An 18,105-nucleotide genomic window follows, 5' to 3' on the forward strand; every position below is an offset into this window, starting at 1 on the left:
ATATATATATATATATATATATATATATATATATATATATATATATATATATATATATATATATATATATATATATATATATATATATATATATATATATATATATATATATATATATATATATATATATATATATATATATATATATACACTGTAAAGCACTGCGTAATATGTTGGCGCTATATAAATACTAAATAATAATAATAATACCTCCTCCTTTTATTCACGCTAATGGAACAATTAATACAGTCCATACATTAATGTGTAAAGTGGGTATAGCGCTCAACAACACTGATAGATAAAGTGGTGATAGCCACTCAAATATTGGGACACTGCCCACTGTTGCAGCAGTCTTTGGGAAAGTATGACATAAAATCACAAAATAAACTATAAAACTGTCTCTGAATGGATTTCCTCTCAGGATCTCCTATAAAGTTCCATAGAAAGTTCCTTCATAAAATCTTCATGCAAATCTCTCCATATCAATCCCATAGGAAACCGTATACGCTCACCAGATAGAGTTGTCAACCAATCACAATCGACAAGTACGTTTTTGACACTTGTCTGCAAAAGCCCACAAGATCTTGCTTAACTTCTCCCACTGTCTTCAATGCTCAGCACATGCAAACAAATGCACAACCATAGTGTGATACTGTTTAGGGCTCTTTTCCACTATGAAATGTGATTGCGTATGCGATCGCAATCGCGTTTCAATTTCCACCATGTGATTGCGATTGAGCTACTATGCTCATTATAGTAAAGCTCAATCGCATCCAAAAAGCGGCAGGACGACTATTGCGTTTTGACCAAAATCGCATCGCAATCGGATCACACTAATTGAAATTGCTTCTGCATTTTTCATTAGTTTAATGTACCTTGCGATCAGAATCAAATCGCAAATCGCAGGGTAGTGGAAAAAGGCCCTTCGGAAGCTTAATCCCTTAACGCCAGCTAGTTCCCTCAGCATCAGCGATGCCCTAACTTTTACAGAGCACCCTGTGTGCTTTCACCCGATTTTTCCAATCAAGACTCTCACCAGATATGGGTGCTGACCCAGCACAGACCAGGAATTGTACGCTTCTTGAGTGTGATCACTCAAGAAGCGTACAATTCCTGGTCTACGGTTTCCTATGGGATTGATATAGAGAGATTTGCATGAAGATTTTATGAAGGCACTTTCTATGCAAGTTTATATGAGACCCTGAGAGGAAATCCATTCAGAGACAGTTTTTTATGGTTTATTTATGTTGTGATTTTATGTCATACTTTCCCAAAGACTGCTGCAACAGTGAGCAGTGTCCCAATATTTGAGTGGCTATCGCCACTTTATCAGTGTTGTTGAGCGCTATACCCCCATTCCCTTATATACTTTGTCTGACTTAGTTACACTCTCTGTATGGTAATTGGCGATCCAACTCAAATGTTGTGTCCTTTTGGACGTAATGTTTAAGTTCACTATAAGGTATATAGGTAGAAAAAAAAACTTTTTGTAAAAAATTTCTTTCTATATAAATTTCATACATTGAGGAGCGCACGGTGAAAAACCCTTAGTTTTTTTGATGTGCAGCCACCATCCGACTGCTATCAAGTTACTGTGTGAACTACATTGCTCATAAAAATATACAATCAACAAAGCTTTCATGTTTCCATGTTTGGGCCTCAGTAGAGAGGAGGTGGTAGAAACTGGGAATGGGTTTGCAGTAGCTACCAGCATCATTTCTTTGTAGTGAAGCAGCATACTGTACATTAGAATAGGCTTGCTGACCTGTTGAATATTCTGTGAGTGGGCAGCTAGCGGAATCTGCCACACCCATAGACATGTTGCTTGATCTGACTGAAAGGGAAACTTCCTTATTTCTACTGACAGTCAACACTGAAGACTGAACACTAGCTCTTGTGGTAGCTAGCCAAATGGCAGTAGTATGGTATGTGATATACTAATTTACATTCATCTTCTGTCCCAGAACTTCCTGAGTCCCCACTTAGGAGAGATTCATTATTAATATAGTGCAATTACTTAATGGCTTTCTTCTGTGTAAGAGCTTCACTTTTCATTTTCTACACATATACTGAATATGACTGGTATGTGAATACACCACACCCATATGCACTTGTTTAGTATTTTTCCTTGCAGTAGCGTAAGTAATGATATGGAGTTGGCTATCCCACTGTTGCAGTCAGAGCAGGCTCCAGTTTTCTGGAAATGCTTTCTACTTGATTTAGGAACGTGTCTGAGGGGATTTATTCCTATCCAGGAGCAAAGACGTCAGGCAGGGAGTCCTGGCTTCATCCAGTACTAAGGAATCACATATGGAGATATTAGACTTGTGTTCAGCTGCTCAGCTGTAGGTAGAAACTCTGACAATGATTTGTGTCAAACACTATGGGAAGTGAGTGTTGCAACTGAGAAAAGGTTAGTTTTACACAGATATTTCACTATTCAGCAGTTTGTGAGCTTTACCAGGATGTTGTGTACATTACCAAGATGGGAAAGATGTTGCTTCTATACATGGCCACTTCACAATGACAAGGGCAGGTGTAGCAGTGCAAAAGTTGATGAACACGCCCCTTAGCACATCTCTCAGACAAGCTCATAAATAGTCATATCCAATCCCTTCATCCTCTCACCCTAGTGTCTGCACCCCATTGCCATCTAGATTGTAAGCTTGTAAGGGCAAGGATATCCACCTGGTACTTTCTGTTCATGACCTGAAGCTGAAGCTCACTTTGGGTTCTGCAGCAGGACCGTGATCCAAAACATACCAGGAAGTCCTCCTCTTTCTGGCTTAAAAAATGGTTTGGAGTGGCTTAGTCTGGACTTGAATCAAATTAAGATGCAGTGGCATGACCTTTAAAAGGTAATTCAACATGACTGAATGAAAGAGTGGTCCAAAATACCTCTACAGTGATGTGAAAGGTTATGTTACCAGTGGTGGGTTGCAGTGAAGCGTATGTTGTAACATGGAAAGTCGCAATGTGACATTCAGTGTGGCCATTGCAGTCTAACAGCGTGCAGCATCCCAACGCACTGCATGCAGTGTGTTACCACAAAATGCATGTGTTAACAGTGAAGCATACTTTTCATTGATTGTATGCTTCCCTGTATGCAACTCGCGGGTAACGTGTGGCGTGACTTTCCCGGTAAAGCAGGAATGCAACGCCCCACTGTGAACCTAGTCAAAGACCCATTGCCAGTTACTCTTGATTGCAGTTGTTGCTGTTACAGGTCATGTAAGTTTGGATAGGTTTTTTATTTCCTCATAGTTCTAAATAGTTTAACTACTTGCTGCATGCCGTGCAGTATATTCACGGCCCTGCAAAATTGACAGGATGCACCAGGGCCGTGAATACAAGTCTGCAGCAGCAAGCAGCCGACGCTCGCTCCCGTTCGCCCGCGCACCGCAGTTACCACCGCTTAGAGGGGGAGTTAATGAATGGGACCTCAGGTCCCATTCATAAATCTAAGTCCCCTATTCAATGAATACCAGCGTCTACGAGACGCCGGCATTCATTGTATCTTCTTGTTACACTGCTACGCATTACTTCTGATTCACGTACTTACGTAGGTGAATCGGAAATAATGACCGAGGACATCTTGTGGCCAAATAGTATATTGCACCAAATTTCATTTTTGCTTAATAAAAATCCCCACACTGACGGTTAAAATTAACTATTCCCCTCGCACACCCTCCTATAGTACCCAAACTTTTTTTTTTATTATTATTATTATTATTTATAACGGGGGAAAACAATGTACATAAAAAAAAATGTGTAAGTAGTTTTTATAGGGACTGAACTTTTTAAAAAAGTATGTCAAGGCGGTATATTACTATTAATTTTTAATGTATGGGCTTGTAATTAGTGATGGACGCAAAACTGAAAAAATGCACCTTTATTTCCAAATAAAATATTGGCGCCATACACATTGTACTAGGGAACTTTTGTAAACGTTGCAATAACTGGGACAAACGGGCAAATGAAATGTGTGGCTTTTATCCACAGTATGTTTTATTTTAACACTATAATGGCCAAAAACGTATTAATTATTATTATTTCTTATTATTCATGTTAAAATGCATTTAGGATAAAATAATTCTTGGCATACTTTAACTCCCAAAGAAAGCCTAATTGGTGGCGAGAAAAACAAGATATAGATCATTATGCTGTGATTAGTAGTAATTAAGTTATTGGCGAAAGAAAGGGAGGAGCTGTGACAGGTGAAAATTGCTTTCGTCCACAAGAAGAAAAAACCCTCAGTCATTAAGTGGTTAAAGCACACCTAAAATGTGCCAAAAGGCTTCTTGCACACAGGGACGTTACAGGCGCACGTTAGTGCAGCCTGTAACGCTCCCCCAACACACAGCAATGTAACACAAGTGGGCTGTTCACACTGCCCACGTTGCGTTACACTGTAACGCAGCAAAGTGCTGCATGCTGTGCGTTCTACTCGGCTAAGCCGCGTTAGACGGTTTGCACATGCTCAGCCATGTTGGGGAGGAGGGGAGAGAGGCCGGGCACATGGCTAATTAATATTCACTGCACTCAGTGACGTGCAGTGTTTACTTCCTGGAGCGGCCGCTCTGTGCGGCGATTGGCCAGGCGGGACCACGTGATGCCGCATGCGTCCAAGAGTACGCATCACAGACGCCAGAGTGAGCTGCACAATGCGGCTCACTCCGACATCCACACCAGAGAGCACCAGGCGTTGCGTTAGGGGCAGGTTATGTGCCCTATAACGTCCCCTAAACGCAACGTCCTGGTGTATAACTAGCCAAAATGTAAAATGGAATGCCTACTAGGCCAAAGTAGTGACATCTGAACGTCTTCATGCTGCTCATTGTCTTAAGGGTCTTTCCAGTTCCATGACTAAATTCCCCCGCAGCCTCCTGTGGTTCACCGGGCGGTGAAAAAACGTTTCTATTAATAGCTTTTTTTTTTTTATTGCTGGTTACATGTCTCAGCCGTAATTGTTTAATGGCACTTTGCTATTTGCTTAAGTATCTTATCTATGTGACGCAAAAGTCCCAATCGAGTTAGCTGTGTGTGTGTGTGTGTGTGTGTGTGTGTTCAGGGTGAGAGATGAAGAGAAGTATGTATAGAAGGGGTGGGGGTGGGGGGGGGGGGGGGGGGGAGAGAGATAAGGGGCATCAGCTGAAAGGGGGAGGGGGTGGATGGCACCAGATGGAGAGGAGAAAGCACAAAGGTTGACAGAAAGGCATGGCAGAGAGGAGGCACCAGGTATAAAGGAGAAAGGCACAGGGGGAGAGGAGGCACCAGATGGAGAAGGGAGGAAAGGCACAGGGCGATCAGAAAAGACACATATGGGGAGGAGGGGCTTCAGGGGGGCAGAAAATGGCACAATGAAACAGGAGGGGGCACACGGAGAGTCAGAGGAAACACAATAGACAGGCACAGGGTACTGAGTGGGCAGAGGACATGAGGAGGCTCAGAAGGAGCCACACAGGGGGCATATGATGAGAGAAGAGAGAGCACAGGGAGATTAAGGGAGGCACGGGAGAGGTGGTAACACTATGACGGAGAGAGCACAGGGTGACAGGAGAATGGCAGATGGGACCCTGATGAGGGAGGCACAGGGGAGAGATGGTAACACTAAAATACAGATAGAGCACAGGGTGACAGGAGGATGACGGACACTGGTGGCACAGAGGGAGATACAGTGGAGTCACCGAACCTACAGTCCCTATCTGCTTCATTAATCGGGGACTACCAGTACAATATGCATAGTGTACCTAGAGGTAATCGGCAAACATTGTGTTTAATTTTACTAGTTTGGCCCCCTAACAATTTTAAGAACGGTGTACTACTTGGTCAAAGAAGTTTGGAGATCGCTGTGCTATAAAGTTTACAAAATTTGCTGGAAACTCTCAACAGAATATGCCCCTGTGTTAAAAGAATACTGAGAATTCTCTCATATTCACCTAGTCCTATATTTTTCACATATCTATATAAGAAAATTACGGTACTATTCAGGAATGTTTTTGTCAAATCATGAAATGTGATGTTGTTATCATTATATAAGATGTCTTCGTTCATTGTGATCAATACAGACAGTTATCTTTTGACAGCGGCTGTCCACCAGTTAATTTCCAGGGACTGACCTGTTAAATATCATGTAGTATAGACTTTTGATTGGAATACATTGTACTACTGATTATTAGATGAAACATACTTTTTTACACATATGTAACCTTGATCATGTCTGATATATAGCTTACTCTGTCCTACAGCTATATACTCCTAAACTGAATTGCCTGAAGAAGTGGGGTCACGCCCGCGAAACTCACTGTGAAACTGTGGAGTATACTAATAAATCCTTTGTATGTGTTATACCTTTTTAACACTGATGTTTCTGAGTGTCCTTTGGAGTGGCCAGATATCCACCTCGGCCACGTCCTTGTTTTAAAAATTGTAGCTCATTGTTTTATCCTATTGGCACCTCTGTTCACTTGTATCAAAAGGCTGATTGTACAGAAAAAGCAAGGATGGTATGGGCGCCTTTACTTGTAGGATGGAGAAAGGGAGAGGTGCCTTCTTGTTTTAAGATTTTTACTGTGCTAATAATCTGATCGATAAAGCAATTTGCCTGTTATCCCATTTACCTTTCCCTTTTTTTATGCCTTAGGTAGAAGAAATCAGAAACTGCCTTACTAAAATATCGGAAAATGTAGAAGAGGTGAAGAAGAAGCACAGCACAATTTTGTCTGCACCAAACCCAGAAGACAGTAAGATCTGAAATGCTACATATTTGGTGTTAAAGCAAGTCTGTGAGGTTAGACTCATGAGAGCCATGAATTACTGCATCGGAAGTTGCAAAGTCTGGTGCTAACATCCTAATCTGGGAAAGGTAGCCCAATGTGAGAGGGATATGGAGGCTGACATGTTTATTTCCTTTTAAATAATGCACCGTGCCTGGCTTTCCCGGTGACCCTCTGCCTCTATTACTTTCAGTCATAGACCCTGAACAAGTATGCACATCAGATGTCTATGACAAATCTGACAAGATAGACCCCACTGACCAGAAAGATGAGCAGGACTGCTAGGCAAGAGGTATTGTTTTAAAAGAAAATAAATATGGCAGCTTCCATAGGTCTCATACCTCGGGTTCCTTTTAACTTTGTTGTGATTTGGTGACTGGGACAGGCATGCAGGAGCGGGACTCAGAACCTTGTAGCTGCATGCAATTTCCAGGCCATACGTTGCATCAATTTTTATTTGAAAATTAAGCTCATCTTTGTGCTACAGAATATGTTAAATAATTCAACCATTTCAGCCCACTGGGATTTTTCACCTTATGCATCAGAGCAATTGTCACCTCCCATTCATTCGCTAATAACTTTATCACTACTTATCACAATTTATTAAAGCGGAATATAACCCTGCATTTCAACTTTGCTCTAAAACATTATTTACAGTATATTATATGCAACCAGCATTTTTTTTTTTTACTAGACCAGCATTGGAAGGGTTACACAGGGCTTTAAAGTTCCTTTAGATTTCTGCAGACGCACCTGAAGCTGAAAAGAGATACATTTTGTTTACATAAATGTATCTAAGTGTTGAATGTGACTCATCTCTCTGACTGAGAAGGAGCTTGGAGGACTGCCAAAGAGTGTGTAAAGTTTATCAATAGTTACATTTCACTAAATAGAATGTATCTATCTGAACTTCTGCATATCTCTCCACGGACCTTTAAACCTCTGTGTTTAACCCTTCCAATGCTGGTCTAGTAAAAAAAAAAAATGCTTTCTGCATATAATATGCTGTAAATAATATTTTAGAGCAAAGTTGAAATGCAGGGTTATATTCCGCTTTAATCTACATCTTGTTTTTTCAGCCACTAATTAGGCTTTCTTTGGGTGGTACATTTTGCTAAGAATTATTTATTTATAAATGCATTTTAACAGGATTAATAAGAAAAAAATGGAAAAAATTTATTTCTCAGTTTTTAGCCATTATAGCTTTAAAATAATCCATGCTACCATAATTAAAACCTATGTATTTTATTTGCCCGTATGTCTCGGTTATTGTACCATTTACATTTTGTCCCTATCACAATGTATGGCGCCAATATTTTATTTCAAAATAAAGGTGCATTGTTATCGTTTTGCGTCCATCACTATTTACAAGCTTATAATTTAAAAAAGTTTGTAGTATACCCCCCTTCAAATGCATATTTAAAAAGTTCAGACCCTTCGGTAACTGTTTTTTTTTTTTTTTTTTTTTTTAATTGTATTTTTTTCTTTTTTTTCATTAAAAAATGTATTTGGGTAATATTTTGGTTTGGGACATAAACAGGGCATTTTTAATGTTGTAAAATGTGTAGATGTAGTTTTACTATTTGGCCACAAGATGGCCACCTTCGTTTTTGTTTTCCCTCCTTGTACTTCTCGCAAAGCGGAAGTACAAGGGGGATGCGGAAATTGTTCCGGGCAGAAGAACTAAAGCCTCACGGGGGAGCGCTTCGGTTTTTCTGCGGGGGAAAGGGATCAGGAACCATGTTCCCTTTCTCTGATCCCAGGGCTACCGGGGGACACAGCGGGGGCACGCCTAAGCGCGGGTGCGCACGAGAGCAGCCGCCCGGACGTGAGTTTCACTTCCGGGCGGCAGAAATGGTTAATGGTACTAGCATTACATTATTTTTCCACACATGGCAGATAATACAAGTTCTTATTACAGTTACAACAGTAACCATGTACAATGAACAACACCAGTCACCCAGTTACCATATTCTGTTCAGGTGCTCAATTAGCCCATCAGTTTTAGGCAGGGAGTACACATTAGAATCGCACATGGCAAAATGCGGACTTCCGCACTGGTCATAGCAGTCAATGGTTTGCTCAGTAATTGCAAATCCTTTGCATTTACATTTTTTTGCCACAGTTTTAAATCTCTCATTGGTTTGCTTTTTTCCCATATGGCGCAGACATTCCCGAATTGAGTACATTGCAATGCAATCTGAAAAAATGACGAACCAGGAAAATATAGTGCAGAAAATGAATCGGCAAACCACCGGACACAGCTTGTGGAATTACACAGACAAATGTGCTCCCAGCCTGAAGGACATGTTTCCAATGCAAAGCAATAAGCAGGCTCCTCTGTTGTCTGTTGCTTGCCTCTTTATATATTCACTTACATATTGCCCATTTTTGTCTATTATATGTGTGTGTGTGTGTGTGTGTGTGTGTATTTTATGATTAAGTATTGCTTTCACACTAGGGCATAGATGTGACATCTGTCTGCCTTGCTATAAATTAAATGAAAGGGTGTGTCAGCTGTGAGTTCATCCTTGTCACTCTCAGGCGATATGATGAAGTCCTCTTCACTTCCAGTCTTATTTCCTCTTTTCCTTGAAGACTGTTTAGACATCTGCTATTCACAACTTTTTAAGTAGAAGTCCTCACCATCACCTATAAGACAAATCTGTATTATAAGAGATGCATCCTCCAACTCAAGTAGCAGGGCATTAGCAGTTGCCCCTGTTAATTAATCTCTGTATAACCAGATTAATTTTTTTTGTTTTAAGGCCTGTTGTTTTGCATCGATGAAACTTTGCACTATTAGGCCCGATTCACATTGACCTAAACGCTTTTGCGGACCATATTGGAACAGATGCCAACCAATCCAATATTAACCAATAGATTTGTTCAAACGGGTCCGTTCTGCCGCAGTGACCACAATTTTGAATCTACATTGATTTATCCGGATCAAGATGTGCATCGCATTGTCCGCGCGCTAATGGAGAGGAGGTTCATGTATGGAAAACTGATGCCTTTACTGACCTGTTCCACTGATCAGTTTATATACTGATCAGTTTTCCATCCATGCCAGTGTGAACCAGGCCTTACAGTGGCTTTTTGTTTCTATTGAACTGACCAAGATATGAACGTATTTAGAACAGTGCAAATGTCATACCTATATGTACTTCACTAGATTCTTTAAAAAGAGTGAGTTAAAGGTATACCCATTTTGTTAGTGTACTTGCTTTTCAATGCATCTGTGTTAATGAGTGCTTTAAATTGTAGCTCCCCTTCCTCAGTAAGGTTACTGTACTTATGGGAGCTATGTTGATCCCATGCCATACGCTGTTCCTAAGGGCCTGTAAAGTCCCTGCAGCCTGTTTTCCCACTGCAGCTTGCTGTAGTTACCTGCATTCTGGAAGGCCAGCAGCAATTGAAACACACCCATGTTGTAAGGAAGATTTTCTCCACTGCTGTAATCCAAGGGATCCACTCTACTTGTTTGGACAGGGGGAGTACAGCCACTGCTGAACCCTCAAATCACTTGTGTAAGTACCAGGGAGCAGTCATCAGGGTTGGGTGAGTTCCATTTTCTTTACACTCTGTGCTCCCCCAATCCTGCTGCTGTTCTCCTTTCATGCACAGTAGTTCTGCAGTGGTGGATTAAAACTGGTGTCAGGTGGCCCTTTTTGTTACAGCCTCCCTCTGCTCCATCCTGCACCTTGTTTTCTAGAATGTTATATGGCGTGAAAATACTGTCTAGCAGGATGAAGGGACAGCAGATAGGGGGTAAATGATGATTGCCTTATGGGGATTGTTTGGTGGGAAAGAAAGTGGTGTCATATTGTCCGAGATAATACAAAAACTCTCATCCTGTGCTACTGCAAGAGATGCTAGCGTGTGCTGTTACAAGAGTTTCTTCAATGAGCGCTGAGTGCTTCAGTGGTGTACCTAGGGTATTTAACACTCGGTGCTGATTCTTTACAGACACCCCTACCGAGGACAGTCGGTGACATGACTATGTACTCTATAAAGTGCCATAGAAAATGTCAGGGCTATACTGATACATAATATGGTGGGACATGATATGTTTTCTTATGTCCCACCATATTATGTATGTATTGTACGTACATACGTGTGTTTTCTGTTATTTGAAGGAACATAGGTGAGAGTATGGGGGATGAACAGCGGGTAATCATTGGCCATACAACTATAATTAAAAGAAAAAAAGTGCAGAGTATGCTCATGGCATGCTTTATCTCACCTGCTCCACCATGCAACAGTGTCTGGCCTCTTGTCACCTCTTGGCTCTCCTCCTAGCATCTGGCATCTCTTCCTGCATCATGTGATTACACAATTGCAGGAAGTGATGCTGGCACTAGAGGGAGAGCTTAGCGGTTACTGGAGGCCGGACATCACTGGACTCTAGCGTTTAGGGAATAGGCACAGTGGCGTAGCATCTGTTGGCAGATCCATGGAACTCTGGGTGCCACCACCATGGTGACCTCCTGGCAGCGCACCCTGCTGCCTCCCGTTAGGTACGTCACTGGAGTGCTTGCTGCATATGTACTGTACTGATACTGTGTGTAAATGGTGAGTCTGGGTCAAGCATTAAAGTAGAGAGTCAGCTGACCTTACTCGCAGCCTCGCTGTTTAAGCACTATTGAAGACTAAGCAGTGTTGCAGTGACTCTGCTGCCCACATACGGGTTTCATTATGGAAGTTCAAATACTAGAAGTCGAGATGAGGTAAAAAAAAAATCAGCTAATTGGCTATCAGGGAGCAGAAAGATAGGTGATCAAATCGCTAAATCAATACAGCTGCTGAATACTGGATCAACTGCCAGAAGCTGTGAGTTGCTAATCCCACATTCTGCCTCATGTGGGACATATTGTCATTTCTATTACCAATTGTAAAATAGGAGGGAAAAAACCTGGAGTATTAGGGCCTGTTCACACTATATATGCGTTCCTAGCCGTTTTCAGGGAACGCGTACTGGAACAAAAAACGCATAGAAACGGCTCCTAATGCTTTTGAATGGGCTAGTTCACATGTATGCGTATGAGACGCATACGTTTCTCATCCGCATTGCTGCACGCAGTTCTGTGCGATACGCATAGAAACGGACGCAATGAAAGTCTATGGACGCGTATCAAAAACGCGTACTATTGCGTTTTTAGCGTCCGTTTTCCTCTGCGGTTCCCATAATTCTTTTTTCCCCCCTGGGTCACGTGTTTGTGCAAAACGCAATAGAAAACGCATTCAAACGCAAGAAAACGCATGCGTTTTTCAACTTGCGTTTCTTTGAATTTATACGCGTTCTACAAACGCAGCAAGTATGAACAGGCCCTGAATCCACTCCTTTCCAATTCCCTTTTAACAGATGGATTTAATCATAACGAAACTGCAAGTACAGCCAACCTGTAATGCTGGGAATACATAATGAGTTTTTGCGTCAGATTAACTGGCTAATCGATTTTCCGATCTATTCCCATTCACTTCGATGAGAAAATCAATCGGAAAAATTATCAGATCAGACCTGTCAAAAATTATCTGTCGAGCCATCTATCCCCCAAAAAATCTTCATGTATTTGCAGCATAACATAAATCTCGTGTTTTGTCAGCGCAATAATCACGGTAGCTAAATATATATATATATATATATATATATATATATATATATATATATATATATATATATATATATATATATATATATATATATATATATATATATATATATATATATATATATATATAGTTCCAAATAAAAATACTTTTTACAGCAGAAAAAGTAACGCTATGAACATTTTGTTTTGTTTCATCATCCCTTGGGTGTGTTCACGTTCTCTTCTTTTAGTTCCTGAAGTTTAATGTTCAGGGATAATAGATTGGCTCATTCTGTGGAACTACTACTCTTGCTGTTTCATTGTCCATTGCAAATTGCTGAACTAGGAATTCTTTCTGTTCCAGCTTTAGGAATTGCAGTAGCATTTCCACTCTTGTTTATGGGGCTATGCTGAACACACCAGCTGAGGTTGTATACAGTAGTTATGAAGACGTGTGTGTGTGTGTGTGTATATATATATATATATATATATATATATATATATATATATATGTATATGTATATGTATATGTATATGTATATGTATATGTATATGTGTGTGTGTGTGTGTGTGTGTGTGTGTGTGTGTGTGTGTGTGTATATATATATATATATATATATATATATGTATATGTATATGTATATGTATATGTATATGTATATATATATATATATGTATATATGTATATATATATATATATATATATATATATATATATATATATATATATATATATATATATATATATATAGAATAAAGGGAACTGCCACATTGATACTGTATTTCAATAATAAAGCTTCCTAACCTCTTAAAGCGGACCCAAACCAAACATTTTTTTAATTAAAAATATTTAGTTGCACCACTCTGACACATACAATGATAAATAAACACGCCTTCAAACCTATGATCATTTCAGTGCATGCTTTTCACCCTTCTCTTTTCATAGCTAGGATTATACTGGGGGCAGCCATTAGCAATTCCTCCATTGCCGAACACCATCTACTCCACTAGTTTGCCGGAAAAATCCCGGCAATTTGAAAGGAAGGGAGGGGTTCCTCCAATAAATGTAAAATATTTTATATTTGTCATCATGCAGCTGAAAAAAAACTGCTATTTATTATTATAATTTAGAAAATAGATTTTATTTCTGAAATCTTGTATTTTTAATTTGGGTCCACTTTAAGGGTGCAAGCAACTATTAACCCACAATCAATACAGTGAAATAAAGCGGAAAAAAAATGTTTTTTTCAGGCTTTGCTGCTTGAAAACAGGATAAGCAAATATTTTATTTAATAGGTTATAGCAAAAAATCAGTCAACGTACTGCATGCTAAAGTCAGCTTGGCATAAAACAAGCCAAAAACCTAAAGCTTCCAATGAAAAAATGCAAGAGGAAGGCCATGCAATAAGCTATCATGCTGCACAGCATTGATTGATCAAGCTAAAGCACACACACTCACACATATCCACATCTATGCAGCTGCAAACATTGATGTTAAGTTCAACTAGTTCAAATGCAGTGGACAACCATCCCATAGGGAGCTGATCGCTGGTGACTGGCAAAGCGCTAGGACAGCGGAACCCTTGCAATTTGTATGAAATCCCACATGCGCTCCCTGTAGCGTTTTTGGAGCAATTAAAAGAATGCAGGATAAAAAAAATGAATACCTACAAATTGCTACAAAAATAGGTTTGGAAATGTATCACAAATTGCAAGTAGGTCTTGACCCTAACTGGTTTTGAAAACCTCACAAGAATCTCCAACGAAGGAAGTGCAGTCTCTAGTGTTTTCTGACCCTTTCTTTGTTGGTTCATACAAGGAAGCAAGGCATGATTAAACTGGATCAAAAGAACTAGTGATTTATTTACTGTTACAAAATAACATTTGTTTAACCCCTTAACCTGTGGAAATTAATATTTATTCATCTTAACAGGGACCAAGGATGACCTTGAAAGTCTTAACAAAGAAATCAGGAAGATTTCCAATAAAGTTCGTGAAAAGTTAAAGTGTAAGACCTCTATCATTTTTGTTCATTTATGGAATAATTGATGGTTAGAATTAGTTACTTAGATCAGCTCTGACCTGTCTGCCATCCTTTAGCAATGCCACCTGCCATTATGGTTAAGGCTGTATTCACAGTGGGACTTTATGGTTTAATGCGACGTTAAATTTGCAACGTGTCTGCGTTATGAGGTATTGCACTGCAAGCAGTGAGTTACCACAACACAACATTTTTTAACGTTACTTTAATGTCACACTGTGAACAGCCCATAGGATTAGCATTGCAGTGCGGTAAGCTGCGTTATAAGACGTTCTAACATGCGACCATACCGTTCCACTGTGCATGCGACCTAAGAAGGGTTAAAAATTGGCAACTGTGGTTGATAGTATATGGTGGACTTTCCAAAGGAAAATATAGGTAGCTTGTTATAATAATTGTAATAGTATAGGTACAGCTTGTTATCTCAAGTCTAGAGTATGTAACACACTGGGTATTCAGTTCTAGATGCCCTCATTTTTCTTTGGATATATAATCACCTACAGTTGTGTTCAAAATTATTCAACCCCCAATGCTGTAAAGGGTTTTAGGGAATTTGGTGTACATTTGTAATTGTGTTCAGAATGAAATCTTACAAGGACGTTTTAAAGAACCAAACGCAACTAACATGACATCAATTGTTTTTGTAATACAGTATTAAATGTTTTTTTGTGACTTCTTCATTGACACAATTATTCAACCCCTTAAAGAGTCTGAAGCCAGATTAAAAATGGCTTTTTAGCTTGTATTCAGCAGGGGCATGTTTGCCCCTGCTAAAGCGCCGCTATCCCGCGACATAACGTGGGGTCTTTACCCCCCAAATCCCCCCTGCAAAATCCACTACTTTCTTGGTCGTGGATTTTGCTGCCCCTGTGCGCTTCCGTGTGAGGCAGGGCTAACGGCTGCAGCCCTGCCTCACACGCGTCTGTCAGCGGCGGATCTCCGCCTCTCCCCCGCCCCTCTCAGAAAAGGCAGACTGAGAGGGGCGGGGGAGAGGCGGAGATCCGCCGCTGATAGACGCGTGTGAGGCAAGGCTGCAGCTCATAGCCCTGCCTCACACGAAAGTGCTCCCCGGAGGTAGCGGGGGGATTTGGGGGGTAAAGACCACTCGTCATGCCGCGGGATAGTGCCGTAACCTAAAAAGCCATTTTTAATCTGGCTTCAGACTCTCTTTAAAGACTACCACTCTTAAGAACAGAGGTTCATTCAAGTGTTTTCGATCAGGTGTTGAAAACACCTGTGGATGTTAACGAGCAGCAATCAAGCATAATAAGCACCAATTAGGCAGATTTAAAATGACTGTGATACTCAGCTCCTTCTAGACATTTACTGGTGTGTTTACAAACATGGAGAATGGTCCAGGAAGACAAGAGAAGAGGTGATTTCTCTTCACAGGAAGGGCAATGGCTAAAAAGATTGTTAAAGGGAACCAGAGAGGTTGGGGGGAAGCTTTAATACATACCTGGGGCTTCCTCCAGCCCCATACGCACGGATCGCTCCCACGCCGCCGTCCTCTGCTGCCTGGATCCGCCGCCACCGGGTCCCGTCATTGCCGCTAGTCGGCCGGCGGACGCGGCCGATTCGCCGCATCACACGGAGCTCCTTCTATACAAGTACGCATGAGGCTGCCTGCTGTGCAGCCGCATGCGTACATGTATGGAGGGAGCCCCTGTGATGCGGACAATTGTCCGCGTCCGCCGGAAGTGACGGGCCCGGTAACGGCGGTTCCAGGAAGCGGAGGATGGCGGCGTGGGAGCGATCCAGGCTTATGGGGCTGGAAGAAGCCCCAGGTATGTATAAAAGCTTGTTCTTTTTTTTTTTCAGCCCGTTCCTCTCTGGTTCCCTTTAAACATACCAAGAGACACCATAGTAAGCATTATTCGCAAAGTCAATGCAAAGGGCATTGTTGAAACGCTACCTGGTCGTGGCAGAAAGAAGATGCTGACTTTGACTGCTGTGCGCTACCTGAAGCGCAAAGTGGAGAAAAGTCCCCGTGTGACTGCTGAGGAACTGAAAAAAGATTTGTCAGATGTGGGTACTGAAGTTTCAGCTCAGACAATAAGGCGCACACTGCGTAATGAAGGCCTCCATGCCAGAACTCCCAGGCGCACCCCCTTGCTGTCACCAAAGAATAAGAGTCTACTGCAGTATGTCAAAAGTCGTGTGGACAAACCACAAACGTTTTGGGATACTGTTCCCGTGGACTGATGAAACAAAATTAGAACTATTTGGTCCCATGGATCAATGCTATGTTTGGAGGAGGAAGAACAAGGCCTATGAAGAAAAGAACACCATGCCTACTGTGAAGCATGGCGGTGGGTCAATTATGCTTTGGGGCTGTTTTTCTTCTGCAGGTACAGGGAAGCTTCAGCGTGTGCAAGGTACCATGAATTCTCTTCAGTACCAGGAGATATTGGATGAAAATGTGATGCAGTCCGTCACAAACCTGAGGCTTGGGAGACGTTGGACCTTTCAACAGGTCAATGATCCCAAGCATATTTCCAAGTCCACTAGAGCATGGTTGCAGATTAAAGGCTGGAACATTGGAGTGGCCATTGCAGTCACCAGACTTAAATCCGATTGAGAACCTCTGGTGGGACTTAAAGAAAGCAGTTGCAGCGCGCAAGCCTAAGAATGTGACTGAACTGGAGGCTTTTGCCCATGGAGAATGGGCTAAGATACCCGCTTCTAACAAAATTTATTACAATTGCTGTCTCATGCACTTATATAAATTTATTGATCGCCTTGGCTACATAATTTTGGTCACAACACATACTTAGTAAATTTTGAATATGGGCTAAGATACCCGTAGATTGCTGTAAGACACTTGTGTCAAGCTATGCTTCATGTTTAAAAGCTGTTATAACTGGAAAAGGATGTTGTACTAAGTACTAAGAATGAATGTCACTTGGAGGTTGAAAAAAACTAAGGATGTGAGCACATAAAAGACATATGTGGTGATTTCACAATAAATGTTATGTTATATTTGTCTGACTTACAAGTGCCTCTTGGATTTCATTGTAAACAAGATGACTGAAATGATCAAAATCAATGTCAAACTGGCCAAAACACTCAATTTCAGTGGGGGTTGAATAATTTTAAACACAACTGTAGATAAAAGCATGCATGCTTGTTTCCTTAAAGGGATACTGTAGGAGGGGGGGGGGTCGGGGGAAAATGAGTTGAAGTTACCTGGGGCTTCTAATGGTCCCCCGCAGACATCCTGTGCCCATGCAACCACTCACCGATGCTTCTGTCCCGCCTCTGGTTCACTTCTGGAATTTCAGACTTTAAAGTCTGAAAACCACTGCGCCTGCGTTGTCATGTCCTCGCTCCCCCTGATGTCACTAGGAGCGTACGGTGCAGGCACAGATCATATTGGGCCTGCGCAGTACTCTCCTAGTGACATCAGTGGTAGTGAGGACTCGGCAATGCAAGCACAGTGGTTTTCAGACTTTAAAGTCTGAAATTCCAGAAGTGAACCGGAGGCGGGACCGAAGCATCGGTGAGTGGCTGCGCGGGCACAGGATGCCTGCGGGGGACCATTAGAAGCCCCAGGTAACTTCAACTCATTTTCCCCCGACCCCACTACAGTATCCCTTTAAAGGACAACTGTAGTGAGAAGAATATGGAGGCTGGCATATTTACTTCCTCTTAAACAATACCAGTTGCCTCTCAGCACTGCTGGTTTATTTGGCTG

At 41.3% G+C, this 18,105-nt stretch overlaps 1 protein-coding gene across 1 annotated transcript in view; it reads left to right on the forward strand.

The window, feature by feature from the left end:
- Positions 1-18,105, forward strand: part of STX2 (syntaxin 2) — a 93,104-nt gene that overhangs the window by 33,865 nt on the left and 41,134 nt on the right. Inside the window, exons 3-4 of the mRNA XM_068243631.1 lie at positions 6,644-6,743; positions 14,301-14,375. Coding sequence (XP_068099732.1) covers positions 6,644-6,743; positions 14,301-14,375 — 175 coding nt within the window. The remainder of the gene's footprint in view (positions 1-6,643; positions 6,744-14,300; positions 14,376-18,105) is intronic.

Source organism: Hyperolius riggenbachi, chromosome 1 (genome assembly GCF_040937935.1).
Source record: "Hyperolius riggenbachi isolate aHypRig1 chromosome 1, aHypRig1.pri, whole genome shotgun sequence".
Classification (NCBI taxonomy): Eukaryota; Metazoa; Chordata; class Amphibia; order Anura; family Hyperoliidae; genus Hyperolius; species Hyperolius riggenbachi.